At 31.8% G+C, this 25,740-nt stretch overlaps 2 protein-coding genes and 1 long non-coding RNA gene across 3 annotated transcripts; 2 read left to right on the top strand and 1 right to left on the bottom strand.

Moving 5' to 3' along the window:
* The first annotated feature begins 5,133 nt into the window (after positions 1-5,133).
* On the top strand, positions 5,134-7,918 carry LOC143047884 (EGF-like and EMI domain-containing protein 1). Its single transcript, XM_076221611.1, has 5 exons — positions 5,134-5,197; positions 5,569-5,712; positions 6,372-6,509; positions 6,904-7,047; positions 7,776-7,918. Exons 1-5 carry the CDS (start codon positions 5,134-5,136, stop codon positions 7,916-7,918), a joined length of 633 nt encoding a protein of 210 aa, XP_076077726.1.
* Positions 7,919-9,124: 1,206 nt separating this feature from the next.
* LOC143085018 (uncharacterized) lies at positions 9,125-24,811 on the top strand. Its single transcript, XR_012981227.1, has 4 exons — positions 9,125-9,252; positions 21,972-22,103; positions 23,409-23,439; positions 24,557-24,811. It is a non-coding gene; the product is annotated as an uncharacterized LOC143085018 (long non-coding RNA).
* Positions 15,122-16,556, bottom strand: LOC143084981 (uncharacterized). The gene has a single exon (XM_076261094.1). It carries the CDS (start codon positions 16,463-16,465, stop codon positions 15,620-15,622), a length of 846 nt encoding a protein of 281 aa, XP_076117209.1. The 5' UTR covers positions 16,466-16,556; the 3' UTR covers positions 15,122-15,619.
* Positions 24,812-25,740: the final 929 nt, after the last annotated feature.

Here is a 25,740-nt window from a genome sequence, read left to right as displayed (position 1 = left end):
GATGCGACTTATTTGAAGATTAATGTGACCTTTGTTGTTGTTTATAGATTTTATTCGAAGGTCGTATTTCCCTTCAACCATTCATTAAGATGGTATTTTAACGTATAGATAGCGCGAAACTCTCCTTACTCTATGCATCTGATATAACGAAATTTTTATTTCGACTAAACGAGGCTGCAAATTTATACATCCGAGCAACTAAACGGCCGCACCCAATTTTAGCAAATATATACACGTAACTGTCGGACTGGAGCAGTCCAGAGATGTGAATATTTCTATACCCAATCAATACTTTTTTTATGAAAAAGATTTTAAAGGTATACATTAATACGACAGCAACCCAACGACACATATAATTCAAAACACTAAGAGTCAACATACAGATTTTTGTTATAGCTAGAAGCCTGTAAAGAAAAAAAAACAAACTGCAACATGAATATATAATACGGAGTCGGTGAGATTTTAGACAAGTGTTTGGTTGCAAACTTTCACGTGCTCTTTATTGATTTCGTTATGTGAAATTATATAGACAGTGTAATATAAATCAGTGTAAGAAAACCACTTCTTTGTAAAGTAACGGTAAAATGAATAATGATTATGGATGACGGACGTCAAGTGTCATATTAAATGAATAATCAGAACAAAAACATCAAATGTAAATATAATATGAAAATTAACCCTGCTTTGTACTTTAGACCGACACACAGAAACGGATTTCTAACGTGTAATTCGTTTGTTTTAAAAGAGGGATGAAATACCGTATACCAGAGCCGGGGCCTATTTTAATAGTTTGTAATTCCATGGTTTGCTAACCCGAATAATTCAGTCCCTCCCCGTAATCGACCTCTCCTACTTGCGAGGTAGTAATCGTAGATCAGCGGAATATAGAATATAACGACTGAATTATTCGGGTTAATGGTTTGCATGTTTCACAACCGGGTTTCACAATTTTGACGAACACAATAGTAAAGCTAACTGAATTATTATCTCGTACAGATACTGGTCCATTATAAATAAGAAGATGCGATATGAGTGCTATCGAGACAACTATCCAACAAACTCACAGTGTAAAAATACATTTGTCTGCAACACCGTCGCACTGCCTTTGAAAAATTAGCGGGGAAATATAACGTTACGTCCCGAAACGTCTTAATTTTTGGCGCAATTTGTGAGGCTTACGGAAGGGATTGAGTAAACAATATTATATTACTCGATTTTTCTCAAAAACGAGTATGGTGACAAATATTTTTCAAAACGTTATGACGTTCCATTTTTTTCAAAGAATAACATATCGTACTTTGGTCAAATCGACACCGTTAGAAATATTTTTAAAAAATCTAAAATGTGCATTTCAAATGTTCATTCTTGCCGTTTTTGGGGGTAACCATAACGTTTTTGGCTTTATTTGAGTAAGAATTAATTCTTTAAATGGTAAATTTAGATTTTTCTAACCATCTTGAACTATTTTGCTTCAATTTGAGCCCCATTATATAAGTATATGTTGATTAAAAAAATCATATTTAATTTTTTTTAAATAAAAAACGTTTGTTTTTTCAAAATTGCAAAAATGTTCAATTTTGAGCAGTATTTTTAGCAAAAACGAAATAAACAACAAATATTTTTTTTGGCAAAATTTTATTCTCTGTCTATTGAAGAATGAAATATCTTTACAGGAAAAAAATCTCACCGTCAAAAATAAACTGTTGGATATGCCCTTAATAGGTTCTTCTATGATAAAAAATTCATCATTTGCAAACCACATTGAAATTGAAAATGTGTAGCCTTAGATAAGGTCGAATATGTAGTGCAAGTATATATATATGGAAAATAATGCATATACTATAATGACGGGTTTTATATAGTACATGTTTGTGTGTCCGACGTTTACATTACAGCCTGTCAAAATGATACTTATGACAAGGACTGTCTTGCCTCTGTTTAAGTTTGTAACCTGGATTTGTTTTTTTCTCAATCGATTTATGAATTTCAAACAACGGTATACTGCGGTTGCCTTTATTTATTCTTATTCCAACCTTCCAGTTCTATGAGTTATCGTGTAAGTTGATTATTCATTTTTTTAAAGTTCTTTCGGAATAGCTTTTAACCTAGATAGAATAAGTAAGATTATCTTACAAAATAACATAAAAAAGTACAATGACAATTTTATACCTTAATCTTTACATTCAATGGTCTGAACTATATGCTTCTTTCTGAAGTCACACATATAAAACACAAGGTTCACTTATCATGCTTATGACACAAAATGGTCTAAAATATCAACTTTATCATAAAACACCAAAAAGGTCTCAATTTGGTTCTTAAATGGGTCTAATGTTTGCACCTGTCCTAAGTCAGGAATCTGATGTACAGTAGTTGTCGTTTGTTTATGTAATATATACGTGTTTCTCGTTTCTCGTTTTGTTAATATAGATTAGACCGTTGGTTTTCCCGTTTGAATGGTTTTACACTAGTAATTTTGGGGCCCTTTATAGCTTGTTGTTCGGTGTGAGCTAAGGCTCCGTGTTGAAGGCCGTACTTTAACCTATAATGGTTTACTTTTTAAATTGTTATTTGTATGGAGAGTTGTCTCATTGGCACTCACACCACATCTTCCTATATCTATTTTAAAAGTCTTAATGCTAAATACATCAGTTATTTTCATAAGAGTAAAATATTCTCCAAAGTATGCCCATTTTGGACATTTTATCAAAATATTATGATTTTGTGCATTTTTCAGACCTAAAAGCTTTAGAAACACATTGGCCGCCGCCTACGATCCAAAATGTGTTGTTACCAAAATATTCCAATTTTGATATAGATTTCATCAATATAAAATCTTTTTGGATCGTAGATGGAGGCCAAGGTAATTTATGTCAAAAACATTTTAAATTATGTGGGAAAAGTACTAAAATTAACCTTTTAATACAAATTAAATTATCTTTATTTAAGGGGTCACAGCTCCATAAATTATATAGGAAAGTGCCAGAAGAAATATTTTTGTATTACTAGTAATATCACAAGTATTTCTATGTGAAATTTGTAATTTTTTGGCCCGATTTAAAAAACATAAAAAATTCAGGGCCAATTTTAACCCTTCATGAACCTTTTCCTTTTTCAGAATGTCCTAACGGTAGCTTTGGGAGAAATTGTTCAGGATTTTGTGACGGATGTATTTCAACTTTATGCGATAATGTTAATGGATTGTGTGATAACAAAACTAGCTGCAAGCCTGGTTATGCAATCGGGGAATTCTGCAACACAAGTACGTTAAGTATGGATTTGTTTTTAAATTGCATATGCATGTATCTGATATTACAAAATATTAAACCATTTGAAAGATTACGTCAATGAGATAGTAATGTAGATTTTACAAAAAGAAACACATTGAACAATAAATAACAATGTTTCTGGAATGATCCTACATGAGTTTTTTTTTCTATTTTGAATACCACGCTAGTTCTATAACTGGGAGCATAACGCCATACCAGAAACATACAGATTCTCAAAAAACAGACCGCACAATAAAATCCAAATTGTGCGCCTTAGATATTACTCTACTTATTTTATGTTCTGGTGTGTTCTGATGTGTATCCAAAAAGACACATTGTAACTAGAATGCAAAAGTAGTTCACCTTGGGTGTATTTGACAAAAACTTTCCGAATTGTGGTTCCTCAATGCTCTTCAGTTTGGTAATTTATTTTGCATATTACCATTTTGATTTGAGTAATTTGAAGACGAAAATCGCGGTAGACACGCAAAATTATAAGCATGGTGCCTAATGAGGTATTTTGTCACAATGCAGTCTTTGGACACAATCCATACAAATACAAAAAAAATGTAGATTTTCCAAATCTTTAACATTACGTTGAACAGCTGCTGAAATTTCCATTGTCAAATAAACATTTAAAGTTGAAAAAAAAACAGAATCTGTTCTTCATTAACTCTCTTTTATTAAAGAATCATTAAATTGATAATCATAGACAATATGGACAAACTTGCATAAAATAATTTAAATCATTTTCATTTCTAAATATAAACACATAAAAAATAATGGCTATTAGAGTAAAAATATGTTTCTGGTTTATTATTTGATGAACTATTTAGATTTTACCTGGTTATTTGAAGATCAAATCTGATAAACAATAATATAAGTTGGAGATCACCTTAAAAATGTAGATTTCATGAATCTTGAACATAAAGGAAATCGATTATGTAAGATCGATAAAGCAACGAAAATCAACTTTGTATAATTATATGAACGATAATACTTGTAAATAAATAAATGAAAGTACAATTATATCATTATAAATAATGAAGCATGGTTAATTGTTTTACGAGAACATTATATTTGGTCAATTACCGTAAAACTGAAAAAAGGAAAACAGTTGAAGAGCACTAAATGTCGTCGATATCAAAAACTGACCCAATACAAAGTGCGTTATATTCCTATTCACATTTTTAGCGACTACAGGGATGGCAAATTTCAGATGTTTTGCATGCCCTATTGACTCAATTATATTTTATCCGTACACATGTTTAATACTTTTGATTTAAAAAAACTAACTCCAACTTACCTTTTCGCAATATTATTCCAAGCTTTCAAAACCAAATCGGAATTAATAATCCAAATTATCGAAACACTTTAAAATATATTGTCCAGACACGAGAAACAGAAAAGTCGTGCGAGGTTACTTGACCGCAATTTAGTTTCTGATTAGATAATAAAAGAACCCCAAAAGTCATTCCGGATGAATGATTAATTTCCGTATTTATTATGTAGATATATTTTATGAACATATCTCAAAATACTTTTTCTGAAGTAGCAAAAACTATTTATAACAACTATAATAATAGTTTAATGTGTTAAATAAACCAATGTAATTTATTAGTTAATTTTACTGAATATTATCCCTGGGTATTCAGTGGTAATTTAACAGGGAAACTTGATGAAATGCTGTACACCAAGTTTAATAGTTAAACAGCAATATGTGCAATAAAGAATCAATTAGAGTGTTAAAAAAAAGATAAGAACCACGAGAGTTCTTTGATCAAGATTAAAGTTTAAAAAACAACTAAATTCAAATGGAAATAGTTTTTTTCAGTTTCTTAATTGTTTTTTTTTTGTAATTAAAATGTACCATTTAAAGAATGCATTTGGTGAATGTAATGATGGATGGAAGGGACTCGACTGTATAAGTTTGTGTTATTTATAAGTCAAAGAAAATATGTTTATAAGATCATGTGATATATTTTATTCAAACCAGAAAGCATGATATTTGTCTTTTAATTACATGAAAATCGATATAACGAAATACTGATTACGTTTATTACGCGTACGTGGTTTGGTCTTATTCAAACCTTCCAATTCTATGAATATGTAATAGATGAATATTCTACTTTTCAAAGTGTTTTAGAAGTAGCTATTAAACTGAGTCAAATTAGTTAGACTTAGAAAATCTTACAAAAAAACAGTAAAAAAATACAATGACTATTAACTACTCGACACCTTTACATTCAATGCTCTAAACTATATGCTTCTTTCTGAAGTCACACATAATTTTTTTTAGAATGTCCTTACGGTAGCTTTGGAAGAAATTGTTCCGGATTTTGTGAGGGATGTATATCAACTATGTGTGATAATGTTAATGGATTGTGTGATAACAAATCTAGCTGCAAGCCCGGTTATGCAATCGGGGAATATTGCAACACAAGTACGTTAAGTATGAATTTGTTTTTAAATTGAATATACATGTATCAGATATTGCAATATATTCAAAAATTTGAAGATAACGTCAATGAGATAATAATGTAGATTTTACAAAAGTTACACATTGAAAAATATATAAATGAATAAATAAAGGAAAGAACAGTTATGTCATTATAAATAATTTAACTTGTTTTTTTTTACGAAAACAATATAATTTGTCAATTTCTGTAAAACTGTAAAATGAAAAACCGTTGAAGAGCACTAAATGGCGTCGCTATCAAAAACAGACCCAATACAAAGTGCCTTATATTCCTTTTCACATGAGCAGCGAATACAAGGATTGTAAATTTTAGAGGTTTTGCATGCCTTTTGACTAAATTAGGATTAATTTGTACACACATTTTATACTCTTGGTTTAAAAAACTTATAGTCGCGAAGTTCTTGGATCAAGATTATAGTTTAAAAAATAATTACATTCAAATGGAATTATATTTTTTCAGTCTCTTAATTGTTTCTTTTGTTATTTAAATGTCTCATTTAAAAAACAAATTGAATTGAACACGTGTAGACTCTAAAAAAGCTTAAGATAAGGTTGAATTTGTAGAGCAACTATATATATATATGGAAACTATTTCATATATGTGTTCGACGTGTCCATTACAGCATGTTCAAGTGATACTTATGGCAAGGACTGTCTTCAAGCATGCTCAACAAACTGCTTAAATCCAACATGTAATCACATAAATGGAGAATGTATTGGTGAATGTAATGATGGATGGAAGGGACTCGACTGTACAATAAGTTTGTGTTATTTATAAGTATTATTTTTTTATATAAATAAGTACAAAGAAAATATGTTGATAAGATCATGTGATATACTTTATTCAAACCAGAAAGCATGATATTTGTTTTTTAATCACATGAAAATCATGACAATGAAATACTGATTATGTGTATTGCGTGGTCTGTTCTTATTCAAACCTTACAATTCTATGAATACGTGGATGTTGAATATTCGATTTGTTAAAGTTTTTTCGAAGTAGCTTTAAAACTGAATGAAATAAGTTAGACTATCTTACACCAAAAAAAAAAAAAAAAGGTAAAAAAATACAATGACAATTAACTTCCAGAATCTTTACATTCAATGCGCTGACTTGTATGCTTCTTTCTGAAGTCACACATATAATTTTTTCAGAATGTCCTAACGGTAGCTTTGGGAGAAATTGTTTAGGATTTTGTGACGGATGTATATCAACTTTGTGCGATAATGTTAATGGATTGTGTGATAACAAAACTAGCTGCAAACCTGGTTATGAAATCGGGGAATACTGCAACACAAGTACGTTAAGTATGGATTTGTTTATAAATTGCATATACCGGAATCTAGTATTAAAAAATATTGCACCATTTGATGGATAACATCAATGAGATAGTAATGTAAAGTTCACAAATAGATACACATTAACAAATAAATAAATAAATAGATAAGAGTGCAAATATATCATTATCAATAATGTAGCATAGTTAATCGTGTTTACGAGAACACATGAGAATAAAATAAGCAAGTGCTGTCGAGGAAGCAAACTAGGAAATTTGATAATCATAAAAGGTTTTGTTAGCTTTGTATGATTTTTTTTCAAGATCATAAGACGTAAGAACCATAAGCTTGGTCATATGCATGTTACTATTAACGAATAGTAAGTTGCTTTGAATTTAATTCTTTTAGCTTCTTTTTATCTGATTTAATTTATGTGTAAATTTCTCTTCAATATGGGTACGCAAAACCAAAAAAGTACATGTACTCTTAACTGTTACAGCTGTAACAAGTGTTTAATCTAAAAGAAGATGAAACATGCCTCAGACTATTATTATCTACTTCAATGATGTTATACTGCGCCCAATCTGTTTGCATTTTCATTAAACAATACTCGGTTAGAGGTAAAACTATGAACGCATGATTTATAGATATATACGTGTCAAGTTTTACTAGTATATCAAAATAAGACGATGTTCTTGAATTTTATTTATTTTTGAAATTTTAATGTTTGTTTATCTGTTTCATTGTAGGTTGTGACGATTGGTATTTCGGTAATAATTGTACAAAACAATGTCACTGTCTAGAGAAACCCTGCAACAATGAAGATAGAATATGTTCACTAGAAGGATGCAAGAAAGGATGGCATGGTCAATCATGCGATCAAGGTATTTGAAACTATGTTTGTCATACCAATAGAAACGACAACGCATACAGGTATTCATTGATACAATTCTTAATGATTTCTGTACAAACAGTTCTTTTGTAATAACCTTGATTTCCTTCTATAACCGGAACCTACATATGACAATCATTGATTATAGGTGTGGCTATCCCTTATAATCACGACGTTAATTTGTGATTTTGTTCTGTGTATATAGAAAATTCCAAAACACCGTTATGGGTGCACTGGCTGAGCGGGAAGATATAGATAAAAAAAACACAAGATATTGGTATCGGATTTGATCCGGAACTTGTGAAGTATGTGTAATTTTAATTATTTGGAAAACAAAAGGACTGGCAATGGTGAATTTTTTTAATCAATACCATTATCCCATAATAGTAACATGAATATATAAAGTTGATTTCTTTAATTAATCGTGTTAACGTCACTTCATTTAACAAATTGGACCTCGGTATTTTAGTCGTATAGATAAAAGAATAGGAGGTAACTGTTCTGTTTGATCTTGCATTATGTATATGCTATACTAGGTGTAATTAGAAAGCTGACACAATAAACTGTGTCGGTATCTTGTCGCAGCTTCGATTTCTGCGGAATCAAACATAATGGAATTAAAAATTATAATGAATACATTCAAATTATGACAATTAATTCATAATTTAAAGACTAATATCTTTAACCTTTTTTAAGATGTTTTGACCGCTGGTTCCCCTTCAAAACAAGAAAATGTGTGCAGCCTCGTTTTTTATAAATTCAAAGAACTGGCGCTCAGAAGTAAAAAAAAAAGGGTATCGCAATACTAAATTTATATCAAGGGTGCTTAATTGCGACACACCATTACATACACATTTCCTTTAGGAAAAAGTGAATTCGACGTTCACTATTGTGACAACATGACACCTGCACTATTCCATATATCAGTCAACAATAACAGCGACGATTATATCTTATACCAGAGAGTGACGTCGTACATGTAAATCAATGTACGTAAAACTAACAGGATTTCACATTATATAGACATGAGTTATTTTAGGTTATAACAATGATATGGCACAACTAAAACTGGCATATGAATTTTTCCAAAGTAGATTACATTTATAAAGCTCAGAAATAGAAAGACCGTTTCAATATTTTCATGTTTCTAAAGCAAATCCGTTATTTCATTGATATACGATAATATATTGGTTTTATTGTAGCATGTGATGATTGGTATTTCGGTTACAACTGTGCATGGAAGTGTTACTGCTTGACTGGTCCTTGTAATATATTAACAGGAGAGTGTCCACCTGGAGGTTGTCAAAAGGGCTGGCACGGCATAGCATGCGAAGGTAGGAAGAAGTAGGAGAGGCTTACAGTTTTAACTCCGTTTCGCCTGATAAATAGCATCATGTTCTATCTCGCTTTGCTCGCTTTGCACGCGTTGCTCGTCCAAACATAAAGTATTTCTCATTCTAAAAAAAAGAAACAAGATATACTAATATGGCAGGAGAGATACACAGTGACACCAAACAGTTTTAAGTTAAAAGTTGTCTTCAAAATACATATGTATCAAAGTAAAGTCCATATTACATCATGCGTCATATTATGCATCTCAACTATTCATACTAATATATACAAATAGAAAATACAAAGAGTAAGGATTTATACAAAGCTCAATATTACAATCTAAATTAAAAAAATTGTCAAACAAGTTGTGTGTGTGAAATCTCGATGAAATAAAAAGGGCGTGAAAACAGTATATAAGGTCCGAAAACCGAATTACTCAGTATTGCGCAACAGAAATAGTTAGAAATCTCAAAAACGAAAATAAAATACATATATCATAATTTAAACAGTGTGTGTAAAATTGCAGGTCCTGTATGTTCTCTGATTAAAAAAATAATCCTGATTGGGGTAGATCGCCGTTCATGCATAACAAGAAAAACTTTAATGTACATGGGTGTCAAGTTAGTGGCCGGTTCGTCGTTTGATATTCAATATCCAAACGGCTGCTAGCAGTCAGTTCAATATTAAAAGTTTCTTAAAAATAATAAAAATGAAAATAGTCGATAACATTAAAAGCACGGTAGTCCTAGTTCAAACAAATGGGAAAACATGTGTAGGGAATGATGTTATGATCACTTCAATCTATCATGTATTCAAACATAAACTCCTATATAAATCGTATACGTATGTATGTTCCTGTCCCAAGTCAGGAACCTGTAATTCAGTGGATGTCGTTTGTTGGTGTGTTACATATTTGTTTTTCGTTCATTTTTTTTATGTAAATAAGGCCGTTAGTTTTCCCGTTTGAATTTCTTTACATTGTCATTTCGTGGCCTTTTATAGCTGACTATGCGGTGTGGGCTTTGCTCATTGATGAAGGCCGTACGGTGACCTATAGATGTTAATTTCTGTGTCATTGTCTCTTGTGGACGGTTTTCTCATTGGCAATCATATCACATCTTCTTTTATATATTTGTCTTTTTGAAATATTGATTTGTTTCGATAAAATGCAATCAAAGATGACTTTTTATACATGCTTTTCCAGAAACAAAAACAAACAATCACTCAAGTACAAAATGTAATATATACAACTATATATAGAATACTTAAGGGAAGCCCCTTTAAAATATATAGTCACTTTATAGCTAAAAAACGTCAAAATATACACTAAAGGGCAAATGGAGTTGGTTCACCTCCCTGAACTCTTAATCTTCAAAGTATTATCCATGTAGCTGCTAATAAATAAAAAGAAAAATTGGCAACAAAAGAAAACACATGTTCTGACATTGGACTCGGAATGCCTGAAAAATGCATTTTATTGTACGTATTGTTGTGTGTTTGTTCTACATTTACTACATATATAGGAGGAAGGTTGAGATATCAAAAATATATTTAACCTCGCCGCATTTTTGCGCTTGTCCCGAGTCAGGAGCCTCTGACCTTTGTTTCTCTTGTATATATTTTTTTAATTATTATTATAGTTCATGTATATATTTTATGAAGTCCATATTCACTGAGCTAGTTGTCACACATTATTTTGGTATTAAATTTTATTTTCAAACTGTTTAATTATATTGATTTCTATTATGTACATTTCGTATACAGCATGCATATTTAATTTATTCCATCCTTAGAATGATCTCGAAAGTCGCTATGAATTTACATGTCCGAAATATTTGTTTACATCTGAAACATGTAAGATTATAAATTTCTATTTGTCAATAACCTTTTAAACTCTAAGCTAATGTAAATATTTTACAAGTTCGTTATGCAACTTTTTATTCGGTCATATCAAATACACACATAATACAATTGATTGATTGATTGATCACCTATCGTAATTCTCTTTGATAAATCAAATCACTTAATTATATAATTTCTGTTCACAACATGACCCCAACAATCTGTGGTGTTATAGCAACTTTATTTGGTATTTAAAGACAGATAAACTTCTATTCAGGGACTCCGTTTGGATATGCCAACGAGAGCACATGAACTGCGTTCGGATTTTCCATCGCAATCATATACATTATTTTTGATTTAAAATAACTAAGTTGTAACACTATCATTTCATATTTGGACTTTATTAAATGAATTTGGATTTTACCAATTTGTTTATGTTTACTGTATTGAACTGCCGACTTGTGTGTGAATAAAGAGCTAGTACCCCGCATTGTGAATCGTTCCCCCAAAGACGGAATCCCACCCGAAGCCGTTCTGGCAATGTTTATAAAGAAAGCACAAAATACTTTCTTCATACTAGTACACATTTTTGTTAAGGGGCCTCTGGGTGCGGGATTTTCCCACTGTGTTGAAGACCCATTAATGGCCTTCGACTTTTTTTTGCCCTTTGATAGTTGTTGTTGTGTCTTTGACGCATTCCTTATTTCCATTCTCAAATTTATTCTTTGTTTACGGAGGACTGAAAGTGTCAGTTTGATAGTCGAAATACAGCCCGTAACAGAGAAGTGATCGAATTGATGTTTCTTTACCGTCAAAATTAGCTACGTTATCGACAAACTTAATTGAGTAGTGACCGAACTATTGGTACTTTAACGTTAAAAAGATTGACAATGCTGACAAACATGTGTCGATAATCAAGTTTAATACCGATAATATTGAAAATAATTCTAATCATATGAAACAAAATATGTCCATGCACCATTTCGATTGTGCGAAAAGTAGTCATTTCTTCAAAGTCAGAACAAAAAAATAAGATTTATGGAAGGACGTCTTGATAGTATTATTTCCTTTACAATTTTACCCAAAACTAAAAGAAATATACTGGTAAACAATTAAAAAGGTGTTTGATAGGAATGAAGTCCTTTATCTTTCGGACTACAATGTGTACCGTATGTGTGGTGGATTTGAATTCAATCAATAACTTTGAAATGTTTTCTCATATGTATACACAAAAGGGAGGACTGGTATTTGTACTTCTGTTAGAATATGTCTTCGTCCGTTTCACATGCCAAACTTTTTTCTAGTACAGTTTAAACGGGAAAATTTTGTTGACAATTTTTTTTTCATATGACAAAAATTAAGGCAGCAGATTTTTTAAGTCAAAATCAGGGTCAGAATATTGTTTTCTAAAAACTACCTCCATGAAAATTAAATGGTCCGTGGCAAAAATCAAAAATTCCAACATGTTCAACTTCAAAATTTGACCAGATTCTATTCTTAACTGTCGGATAATATACTAGGAAATGTCCTGTATCGGACGACTCTGTACTCATACTTCACGCGTAGTTGGGTACAAGTGTCCTCGTAGTGAACGCACCCGACTACGCGTGCAGTAAAAAGTGTACTCTTACGTCGGATACCGGGCAGTTTCTTTGTTATATCTGTACTTTATCAAATACATGTACATGTTAATATTTACTTAATATTAAATAGGTAAAAATTATTGCTGAAAGCCTGTTCAAGGTTTCTTTCTTGTGTATGATTATTTAAATTTTCATATGCCTGAACTCATTGACGATAATGTAAGGTGCTCTATTAGAAAAAAAATGGATTTCTAGTTCGGGTTTGAAAAAGAAATTTCGTCTTTTCTTGAGCCTGTTTTGTACATTTAGTTTAACAGATATGATCCAATGGAAATTTTCACAGGGAACCTTCGGTAAATAGGAAAATGAAAAGATATGGGGTAATTTACAGAGAGACCACACTCCATCCATGAGAAAAACGGAGGGAATTTAAAAATCTAGAGGTCTCCACAAGGCTTTCAACAAGGGTGGAATCTCACTCCTTCTGAAAAGCTCTAAATCGCCCCAACGTGTACATACGTTTGGTCATCAAGAGATTATGGTTTCTCTTTTTGTGTGTCATAAACATTCAATTCGGATTTGACTTTAATTTACCAAAACATTTCCGTACATTAAATCTTAGGACGGTCAGAACATTTTAAGGACGCAACAGATCGAAGTACAATTTTAAGTAGTACATAGATGTGCAATAATTCAGCTTCCTGTACATGTTCATGAAGTTCTAAATTTTGAATGTTGATTTCTTTTAAAAAACACCATTTTTTTACAATAAAAAATCTCAAAATGTCCTTTAACAATGAAAAAGTTTGACCATGAAAAATCACATATCTAGGAAAAGCAGTCGTTTAATTGATTATAAGAAAGTTTCAGTATATCATGTCAAATTTCTTTAATTTGAGAGTTTTCCTTTACTTACAAATGTAGCTCTATGTCTGATGGTGAAATAAAAATGAATGTCTCAGAAAGTGGTGAATTAGTTTCCATAAATGACAGATGAATCGGGCCAAGCTTAGTAACTTACAGTAAACAGACTACTGTAACATTGACGCACTCGTCGAACTGTTTAAAAGATTTGTGTTTATGACCAAAAATTTATATACAACTTCATTTATAAATTAATCTGAATTTCAAAGCGCGTCGTCACAATAATGAAAGTAATAAAAAAAAATCTATAACCAGCAGATCTATACTTCTATAAAGAAAGTATTCTTGTACAAAAGGGTATTTATTATAAAATGGTCCTAACTATAGAATAGATAGTTTACCACAGAAATCTTAAACAGAAGTTTCGACAATTTTAAACAGAAGAGATTTGAAAAAAAATTTAATTTTAAATAAACACTGAAATAATTTTAATACCTCGAAGGTGTAAAGAATAAACCAACAATCTCAATCTTTAAAAGTGTCTTCATTGCACGACGAGTTCATGTTTCCAGTAGAAACAGTGGATATGACTCTAATAAATTCATTATCATTGTAGTCATGAATATTTATCGCTTATATTAAATTGATAAAGATTTTATCGAGGTCGCACCAACTGTTTCTACAGCTAAGATCAGTTACATGTAACATGATTTAAGACAGACAGACAGATACCATAAACTTATTGACATATAAACATGTCAGCCAGAGTTTGAGCTTGTTTTGCTATATCTATAAAAACAAGATTGACGAAAAAAGGTCATTTATTCAAAATCATAAAATGCAAAAAAAATACAATTTGCAAATAAAACATTTGACATAAAAGTTCATAATTAATATGCAATTATAATACATAATTAATACGAAATTACATCAACTAAAATCATATCAATTGAATAAATGACAAATAATAGCAAAGGTGGGGAGAAAAATCTGCCCAACTAAAAAAAAATATAATCTATTAACAAAACTACTTGTAAAGATAAATAAAGGGAGGTTTGCGGGTGGGAAATTTAAATTTCACGCAATGTTTTAGAATCACAAGTTATCAAGGCGAAAGTTAATGATAAAAGGAAGTGCACACATGGCACGTAAACTTGTGTTGACCCCGCAAGATCATTGACCAATAAGAAGTAAGGAATCCACTCACATGGTTTTCTACACGTGAAAAAGTGATACACAATTTAGACAATAAATCAAATAGCAATGTTATACAAATCTGACCCCAAGGTCACATCAGAGACATCGTAAAATTTACAATATAAAGTTCTCATCTTTTTATCAGTTAAAGCTATAAAACTACAAAGTAAATCTTCCCTGCTGTCTTAAACTATTTTATTCCGCTTCTTAATTAGCAAATAAAATTGATTTTAAGACAGACAGACAGATACCATAAACTTATTGACATATAAACATGTCAGCCAGAGTTTGAGCTTGTTTTGCTATATCTATAAAAACAAGATTGACGAAAAAAGGTCATTTATTCAAAATCATAAAATGCAAAAAAAATACAATTTGCAAATAAAACATTTGACATAAAAGTTCATAATTAATATACAATTATAATACATAATTAATACGAAATTACATCAACTAAAATCATATCAATTGAATAAATGACAAATAATAGCAAAGGTGGGGAGAAAAATCTGCCACAAATACACTCTTACATTAAGAGTGGATCCCCCACCCGAGGGCTCTGGCGACATGAATCCAGTCTAAAATTCATGTTATAAAAATCAATTATTTATTAATAAAAAAACAAAAAAATTTAAAAAAAATTACAGATTACAGTTACAGACCAGGCAATGCTGACATCCATAACATGCTCTCAGAACAAATCACAAAACATATAATAATGTACACAACTGTAAAATTCAAAATTGAAATTAGCATTTCTTATGACAATGATTAATCACAAGATTAATAAAACAGACACAGGTTATTAATAACAGATATTAAAATAATTAAATGGCACATGTTTTGGCAGGCAATGCTGACCCAAAGCTGTGCAATAAATAACTTAAAAATTTTGCATCCTTATATATTTCATAAAAGCACTCGATTTCCATCTCCCCATCCCTTGAATCACGGAGTGGGGAATTCCCCTAGCTGCAGCAGAAGTCGCAGCCCCTATCCTGAAACTGTGTGCTTTATAGTACCGAGTATCTAAACCGATGAATGAGAGAGCCGACTTTAAAGAGGTGGTGAAATAAGACCTAGTAACTGGAGCTCCAGACTTAAATTGGAACAAAGGTCCACTTGAATGGCCAAATTGAGACAGATAGTGATGTACATGAATGACTGGACACGTAATATTATCTGCACAAATCGGGATATAGATGGTTTTTGGATGCAGATCACTGTGTTTATAATATGTCATGGTTAAAGACATACCTTTCAAAGAACTATTTTCACGATCAAATGATATGTCGCCAACCTGAAGCACCTGCTTTGTATCGGAGCCGCCTTTGGTCGATATCTCACCTACTCGTAAAAAGGCATAAAAAGCAAGCAGAAACATAGCCTTAAGGGCTAATTGGTTGTCTACATTAACAATTACACACGGCAAAGAGTCAATTAATTTGATCAAGATGTCCTTAGTTATAGGTAGTCTAGGGTCATTCTTGCCTTTCAAATTCTGTACACCTTTCAGAATTTTATGAATAACAAACATATCTGTTGGATCAGGCCAGCTATTTGATTTGTGCACAAAACTCAAAGCCGATATATGGGTGGCGATAGTTGATGGACTATAATTTCGTAAGAATAAATTAGCAATAAAATAAGATAGGAGTATGTGGGAAGATGGAAATGGTCTGCATTCAGCATAATACGTCTCACAAAATTGTAAATAACTATTTATCATTCTAGAGTAAGATTTGTGTGTAGCATCTGATAAAGATGCTGTAAACAACTTAGCAACTACAGATTTAAAAATTGCACTGGAACTATTGTCTGTTTTGGAGACAACCATGGAGCAATCAGGCGCACCTTCTGGAAAGAAAAACGAGAGAGTAGATCACAAACGACATTATGATTTCCTGGGATATGCTTAGCTCGGAAGTATATATTATGCTTTAAAGATGCTAGGACTAAACGTCTTACAAGTCTCATAATGACGCTGACCTTCGAAGAAGTTTTATTGATAATTTCAACTACTGCAGAATTGTCAGTGAAAAACAAAACCTTACGATTTTCTAAACATTTGCCCCATATTTCGACAGCTAGCACAATAGGAAAAAGTTCCTTAACGGTTATATGTTCAGGTTCAATTTCAGGAGGCCAACTACCTGTGAACCAGTCATTACCAAATACAGCTGCAAAGCCTCCATGCACTCCTGCGGCATCGGAATACAGTCTTAAAGTATCAGAGGACACCCAGTTGTCAAATAGAAAGCATAATTTCCCATTAAAATGTTCTATAAACTCGAACCAAGCCCTCAGATCCGCTCTTGCTTCTGCATTTAAGGTGATACGGAATTGAGGATTAGTGTGACTTAAAGTGAGATTTATTAATCTTCGCAAAAAAGCTCGACCCGGTATGATAACACTGCATGCAAAATTTAATAAGCCAATTAAAGATTGCAAATCTCTTAGAGTCACACTTCGCCGTCGTTTGACGGAAACTAGCATATCATATATTTTCTCGATTTTATCAGAAGGCAACCTGGCTATCATTTCATTAGAATCAATTTCGATGCCATAAATGGTTAAAACCGTGGTAGGAAATCGGGTTTTTTCATGCTTGATTGGCACTCCAATCGTTTTACATAACTTCAAAAAGGAATGCAGTGCATAGTCACAAGCTTTACTACTTGCTTTACTAACAAAGACAAAATCATCTAGTCTCGTCGATTCGCACGACGAAGCCATTGTTTATGACAGAACACACATTCTAGATTATGTATTTTTGTTCCGTCAATTCGAAAGTATTTGATCATTTCAACTCCTTTGTATTTCATAATATGTGTCATGAACAAAGACATATGTTCGATTGAATAATGATTTCCTCGTAACAAATGATAGAAATTTCGGAGATCCCGTATTTGATCCTTTACCGTTAAAATGAAAATGCCAATGACAGAGGTTGATTATAAAAAATGTTTTACTGTGTTAAAAAAAACTTCGACTTAAACATTGAAAACTTACACGCTGGACATGAAATATTTTGTCGATGAAGAAAATTCATCACTTCTGAAATAAGTTTGTTGATAACGTAACTTATTCTGACGGTAAAGAAACGCGAATTCGATCAATACTCTGTTACGGGCTGTACCTTTTAACGTCTTTATATTAACTTACTATTTTAAAACTTTAAAAATGACAATGTTTGTTTGGCTTCCCATAGTTATTTTGAAATAAACTTTCAAATGGTAATGAAGTGAATATTTGTTTTTGTTTGTAGAATTAACCTGTATAAAAGTTCATCTTTGGTTTAATTTTATTTACAAAAATCTATTTTACATAAAGACAAATGTGCAATTTACAGACGATTTATATTTGAGACTTAGGACAACAAGAATGTAAGACAGCTGGAAAGGGTTATAAAACGAGTTCATTCATATTATTATATTCCTGTTAATCTTGACTATAATGCTTGTAATGTTATCGAGTATTTTAACATTTTTATTATTGTCAACTAATAAAGTGTCATATCGAATCGAATGCTAGCCCCCGGTTGATTATTGTATATCAAATAACGAACAACGAACTGACTGCTAATTTTACATCCATTTTATGCACTCGTGATGTGATCTCGGTGTAACATTTACTTCCCACCGGTTTTTCAGTTTGTTTGTTTTTTTGTGTTTTTGTTTTTGTCATTATTATTATATTCTTAATTTAACTAAGACATATATACTAAAGATGGATCAAGTAATGCTTCAGATTACAATAGAAAATAAATAAGGTCGAAGTTTAAATTCCTTTATTATTATGGCATCAGTTATTCAATTTTTGTATCCTATCAACCCATGGCCAGAAGTGTTTCATTTACCTACAAATCATATTTGTTCTTCGGACTATCATATGGACATTTAAATTTTGAAAGATTTGATACCAATTTCTGATAATAATTCAGCCATTTCTGGTAGAACAATATTAATGAGAAAATGATACGACTCCAAAACTGACTTGGAACAATGGGAATAAACAAGGATGTGTTATTGTTTTTATATTTTCCTGAAAGCCTATTAGACAAACAATGATATGTCCATAGCAACCATTTACTTCTTAAAGCATGATGTATCAAGCTCTGTTCTCTGATGTTTAATAGAATAATGAAAAGGAGTAGGTCCGGTAAGGGCCGATTTTAGTCTCAAATTTAAGGTTCATATAACGAAAGATTTTGGACACTTTTTAAACACTTAAGTGTTTATTTCAATGGATTCAATTAGTTTATGTGAAAGATTTTAACTGATTTAGTCATTAAAAACGCTCCGATTCAAGCTTAAATATGAAAAATCTATCAAATATGCCAAAAACGTCACTTTTCAGATGGTTCTTGTCAAAAATGAGTGGCCGCATCCGTGTTCATCATCAAACTTTGTATATGTTATGTATTATCATCAAATACAACTTAAATTTCAATATTATGAATGAACACAAATGCAGCCACTTTCATTTAAGACGGAAACTGTCTAAAATTTAACTAAAATGCTACAATTGTGAAGATTTCAGTAATTTAGCATGACTTAATGATGCTAGTACCCGATATATGTGCACTGTTTTGTCAAAAACAGCCCATATTTATGAAGCAGAAGCATTCTACTTTCTACATTCTACACTTTATACAAGTATTCCACATTCCAAACTAAACGACAAATTAATGAGTTGGTATTGCTTTGTTTCATAAAAAAAAATGGCCAACTAAGATACAAGTATCTTGCCTTAGGAAGGGATTAATCCTACTTTGTAAAGGACCACAACCAAAAATTCCCTGAAACTGACATTATCAAGATGCTTGATTTCTTGATTGACAACATATTTGTTCGGAGAACGTCTTTTTCAACAGACTATCGGCATTTCAATGGGAACGAATTGTGCCCCTCTTCTTGCCAACTTGTTTTTTTTTTCATTATTAGGAGGCTGACTTCACACAAGAACAAGAAAGATAAGAAGTAAGCAATATCCTTTAACTCTACTTTCCGCTATATAGATGATGTTCTTTTACTAAATAATTCAAAATTTGGTGACTTCGTTGAACGCATCTAGCCAATGAACTAGAGATAAAGGCTACAACAGATACAGTTGAGTCGGCCTCATATCTTGACTTACATCTAGAAATTGACAATGAGGGTCGATTGAAAACCAAATTTACGGCAAAAGAGATGATTTCAGCTTTCCAATTGAGAAGTTTCCATTTCTAAGTAGCAACATTCCAGCAGCACCTGCATACGGTGTATATATCACCCAATTGATATGATATTCCCGTGCTTGCATTTCCTATCATGATTTCCCTTAAAGAGGGTTGTTGCTCACAAGGAAGGTATTAAATCAAGAGTTCCGAATGGTGAAGTTCAAACCATCTCTTCGTAAATTGTACGGACGCCATCACGAGAACTACAATCCCCTTCCCTTTCATAAATGTGACCTACCGAATAGAATATTTACCGGATGTGTTATCTCATAAGCAGACGACGGGTGCCACATGTGGAGCAGGATCTTCCTACCCTTCTCGAACACCTGAGATCGCCCCTAGTTATTGGTGGGGTTCGTTATTTATTCTTTAGTTTTCTATTTTTGTCATGTGTACTATTGTTTGTCTGTTTGTTCCTTTTCATTTTTAGCCATGTTGTTGTTAGTTTGTTTTCGATTTATGAGTTTGACTGTCCCTCTGGTATCTTTCGTCTTTTTATTCCAGTAAATAGCTAAAATATTACATTTTCACAATTTTGTCAAAACTGCTATATTTTTTACCCAAAAAGGGGTCTTACTGAACCTACTCCTTTAGAAAAGGACTTTCTATTCATATGATTTAAAATAAGTATTACCTGCACTCTGAGTTGGAACCATTATATTTCATTATGATGTGATTTTTATTTTTGTTAGTTACTCGATAGAGTCTCAGAAGCTTCCACATGATATTTTAAGTCTTCGCTTCGTGTAAACAAAGAACAAAAGCTTTCAGAAATCTGCTATCTCACTGATTTGGAGATTGTTTCATTGACTTGTTTAAGGAGATGGTTCGTTACAGAGCAAATATTTTATCTTTTCTGTATCTATCTGTCATACATGTAGCATCTTCACAACAAGAGATATCACTTCAAAGAGACGTCAAAATGTATATTGGCATTAAAGTTTGCCGACATCTGCTTTCTGATTAAAACTTTTAACTTCTAAAATCAACCATAAAGTTTAAAGATTTTTTACAAGTGTCAAATTTAAACAATCAAATTACTCAACGCTCTTCAACTTCGTACTTTAGTTTGGCCTTTTTAACTTTTTATTCGAGCGTCGCTGGTAAGTCTTTTGTAGACGAAACATTGCACGTCTGGCGCAAAACAAGTTCAAATCCTGATATATATGCTGAGTTTAATTACATTCGAATATTAAATTAATGAATTTAACGATAGCATATTAGATTTGAAAAAAGATAACAATCGATACCATTTACTTAAATTCAGACATGAAGTCATAATATGTTTTACCTTCTTCTTTCAAGTTCATTCGATTCGTCTCTTCCTTGTCGATTTAGAACATTTTAACATCGACGAACTAATGTTGCCACAGTTAGCAATGCTCTTTTTTATGAGTAAATGAATGTTTTCTTTTTAAATAGGAATAAAATTCGTGTGATACATATAAATTCCACCACTGCTTCGAGTTCGATACGATATTTATCCACTCGAGACAGTTAAATTTTCAAATTTAAAACGCGAGGCTCGCCGAGTGGATAAATATCGTATTTCACGAAATTTATTGATGAAATCTGCTTATCTAATGATTTTCAAACAATACACAGCCTAACTAAGTCCTTCTTTTCGAATGATCTGCAAAAAGGTGTGTTTTTTTTTATGTGACGTCATCAGGCATGATCGCCTTTTTTCCTGCCTTCACAATAGGAAATTCAGAAGAAAGCAAGAAAATTCGACGTCATATTCGAACTGTGATCAATGAAGAACTGAGATCAAACGAACCATACGTTGATTAAATGTTTTTAATACACTGGGTGTAGAAAGGGATAAATTGACGAAGAATTAGAGAAATATTTATCCATAATGAAAGAATGTCTGTTCTGGAGTATATAAATTCGACTCAATTGTTCATGTATAGTGTGAATTGAAATAAGAGTTCCATATCAGAAATGCCAGAACTTTTTCTTCGTTGTATCAATAAGACTACGTGATTTTTATTTTTTTTATTTTCACCAGTTACAGATGAAAACAGAGCTTTATTACCGATTCAGATTGGTCTTTTTATTGGAGGTTTTCTTCTAGGAATTATGATGACAGCAGCTGCATGCTTTTTAGCAAGGAAAAGACGAAAACTACGGAAAAATCAAAGTATGAAATATCCGTACTACATTGGCTTTACGACAAATGAATACGTTTAAGATACTCAAATAAACTCAAAATAAAATTTCACGTTTGAATTGTTTTACATTGTCTTATCGGGGCCTTTTATAGCTGACTATGCGGTATGGGCTTTGCTCATTGTTGAAGGCCGTACGGTGACCTATAGTTGTGAATGTCTGTGAAATTTTGGTCTTTTGTGGATATTTATTTCATTAGCAATCATACCACATCTTCTTTTTTATCTTATCATAATTACCAAGATTGAAATTTTGCACCTGAGCCAGATGCGCGTTTCGTCTACAAAATACTCATCAGTTACGCTCGAGTCAAAAAGTTGAAGACAATTTCAATTGAGGACCTCAATTATTTGGATATTTGCTATATACAGGTAAGGTCATATCTTCATAAGGTTTAAACACTTAGAATTTCACAAATTCAAAGTTTTGTAAACAGTTAATTTATATGATGACCATATCAATGACAATTCATGTCAACACAGAAGTGCTGACTACTGGGCTGGTTTAACCCTTGGGAATAATTTAAAAAATGAAAATTTAAATGTCAGCGTTACTGTAAAGTAACATTACCTTCTTCGACTGCAATCCGCATCTGACCTCATTAATCTGACATCTTTGTTGCTAGACTCGTCATGACCAATCGTATCACCAGCCAAGTATTTTGCATGTTTGTGTTCACATGAAATATCTTTGATTCGTGTTTTTTTTTGTACATTTAGTACATTAAGTATTTATGAAATTTTGCCCTATTTGGGAACACTAAACAGATATATGTACATGTTTTACCCTATACTATCTTAGCCGTACTTTGTACAACTTTCATATATTTTTGTTTTAACAGTTCCTTAACGTTAAATTTAAATTTCTTACTTATTTTTTTTTATTCACTTTTGTGTAGTCAAAGTGACATAAGAAATGAAATTTTACTCTCTTGCGTAAGACATTCAATAAAATAGGAAAGAAAAAAATAGATTAAATTGTTTTGACCGAACTTAAAACTTATTTACGTATTCATATCAAACCAAATTGTTAAAAACGGGCTAGTGATTAGTAAACGCTTTATTCTTTATACAAAACCGTTTATAATTTGGATTTGGTACTGTTGCGACTTTATAGTAACCTTTTCACCAAGTAAAATTTCACAGTATGACTTTTATTATGTTTTTGTTGCAATCAACTTACAATATGTTACCTTCTTAAAACATTTCACTTGTCTATATGGTGAACAATTATGGATAACAACATGTGCACTTTTATTAAATAATCATATTTGCAGGAAAAGACAATATCACAGAAAAATCACTCAGGTATGTAAGTTATGCTTATGCAGATGTGACAATTTATTCGTCATAATATTATATTATTAGGCGGGCAAACGACATAAAATGTTATTCATAGGAAGGAAAAAAGCTTCCTATGAAAAGTATTTTCAACCAAAAATGTCTGCACGTATTCGAACATATTCAGTGAATTTGATTTTTAAGAAACTTATGTTTCATCTCCACGGGCACAGTTTATCTTAAATTAGATTTGACTATTATTTTTAGGTCCTTAATGGTCTTAATAGCTATCAAATGTACCAGGACTATAATTTAGTACGCCAGACGCGCGTTTCGTCTACATAAGACTCATCAGTGACGCTCATATCAAAATATTTATAAAGCCAAACAATTACAAAGTTGAAGAGCATTGAGGACTTAAAACTGTTAAAAAACATGACTAAATGAAAAACAAATTACAAAACAAATGGTTCAAATTTTACCTCCATCAAGTGATAAGAAATAGATACTCAGAGGACTCAATATTTTTTTTCTCCAAAGTAATCAGTGAAGTGGCTCTGAATCTGTAAAACAAATAATATTACCGGATCTGCCTGTAAACTAATTGAAGTTACTTCGGTGTGCGCCTCGGTACCGGCATTATTAACAAATATAGTTATGGCTACCATGGGTTGCTTCCCAGCGTAGCACATCCTCTTTAACCTTTCTTTCAAAATCATATAATTCCTTGAAAATTTAGAGTCTTTCGTATGCCTTTCTCAGTTTTCTTTTACGATCGATGGTGTTGGCTATTTTGGTCATCTGATCGATGTATGTTTATGTGTATGTTTATTTACGTATTTATGTATTTATGTATTTGTGTATTTATGTACGTACATACTTTTCTAAGAGGAAGTGGTTGGCAATGTAAAAACAGGGATTTCACTTAAACCTCGTCAAATATCTGAGGCCTACGTGTATCTGTGTTTTTTAACCAGGAGTCTGTTTTCCACTAAGACCATTCTAAGAAATATATACTTCTGACAAGCTTTCGCCAATGTAACATTTGAATGTATTCCTTATGTTTCTGTAAGTTTTTCAACACCTAAAAATCTGTTTGCATTGAACATGTAATATTCATAAGACATTTGTTTTATTTTCATAGTCATGAGCAGCAACACTATGATGATGTTCGAATGGAAAATATATCTACATATCAAGATCTCATGACACGCCAAACTACACATGACTATGAACATATAAATACAGCATTTGTCCGTCAATAAGCAAATACATTGTTTTGTTAACGAAAAGGTTGCAAACAAAATAACAATCAAAGGAGGAAAAACAGTCTGAGTAGTTAACAGAGTTGTCTGCATATTAATATCGGAAAATATCAACCACCAGTACCAATGTGTACATACTCTTCAGATTTATTTAAGACGTTTCCCGTTATACTTAGAACATGTAGAAGTACTGGGTTTTTTCTGGCATTTACAGATTTTCAGTTCATACTTTCTTATCGTTAAAACCATAGGTAAATTTTCAAATGGTCATTACTAGGTTTCAATTATATATCAGATAGACAGGAATATCAAAGAGATAAATATTCTACAATTATAATTAAGTGTTCTTCGCTAGAATATAGAGACATTATTGTACAAATTACTGCTAACATTTTTATGTAAATCATTCAAATGTATGTGTTCATTTAACTAGACTATTTTACTAAATTCCTATGACATAATAATATACAATAATATTTGAACGTTTTAAGATACTACTAGAACACACCCATGATATCGCGGGTTCATGACTGAATTAAAGTATAGAACTATGCGTATTATCTGATAAAGTCATGCCGATTATAAGATGCACAGTTTTCTCTGCTTTAAAAAGCTTTCTGTTTGAACCCGTCGACCTTGAACTTATCAATTATTGGTAATATTAATTATTTGGAAAACAAAAAGGGCCTGGAATGGAGTATTTTTTAATCAACAGCATTGTCCTATATTAGTTATTTGATCTTTGATTCGCTGTTTTAACTCATGCCGGCTAACAAATTGAAAACTGCACCTATACGCCTTAATTTAAGTCCAAATTTTTAGTACTCGTATTGTCATCTTAGAAATTCATACTGATTAAAATACTACAATAGGGAACAATGTGACAATGGTTGAATTTAGTAGTGTCAACCCTGTGGATATGACCCGTGTATATAGCAAAATCCTAAATACACCGGATGGTGGTGCGCCTGTTAGATGCGGAACGTACAGATAAGGTAATAAGTAACAGGTGAATATACTATTGGTATCGGTATCGGATTCGACCCGGAACTTGTTAATTATT

This window comes from Mytilus galloprovincialis, chromosome 1 (assembly GCF_965363235.1).
Source record: "Mytilus galloprovincialis chromosome 1, xbMytGall1.hap1.1, whole genome shotgun sequence".
Lineage (NCBI taxonomy): Eukaryota > Metazoa > Mollusca > Bivalvia > Mytilida > Mytilidae > Mytilus > Mytilus galloprovincialis.
Note: the sequence above shows the minus strand (reverse complement) of the source record. Positions and strands in the feature narration are given on the sequence as shown.

Coding starts and splice junctions, on each gene's coding strand:
- LOC143084981 (XM_076261094.1), bottom strand. CDS start 16,465: ATGATAAATAGTTATTTACAATTTTGTGAGACGTATTATGCTGAATGC.
- LOC143047884 (XM_076221611.1), top strand. CDS start 5,134: ATGTACCATTTAAAGAATGCATTTGGTGAATGTAATGATGGATGGAAG. Junction 5,198..5,568: donor GAAGGGACTCGACTGTATAA/GTTTGTGTTATT, acceptor AATTTTTTTTAG/AATGTCCTTACGGTAGCTTT. Junction 5,713..6,371: donor CGGGGAATATTGCAACACAA/GTACGTTAAGTA, acceptor TGTCCATTACAG/CATGTTCAAGTGATACTTAT.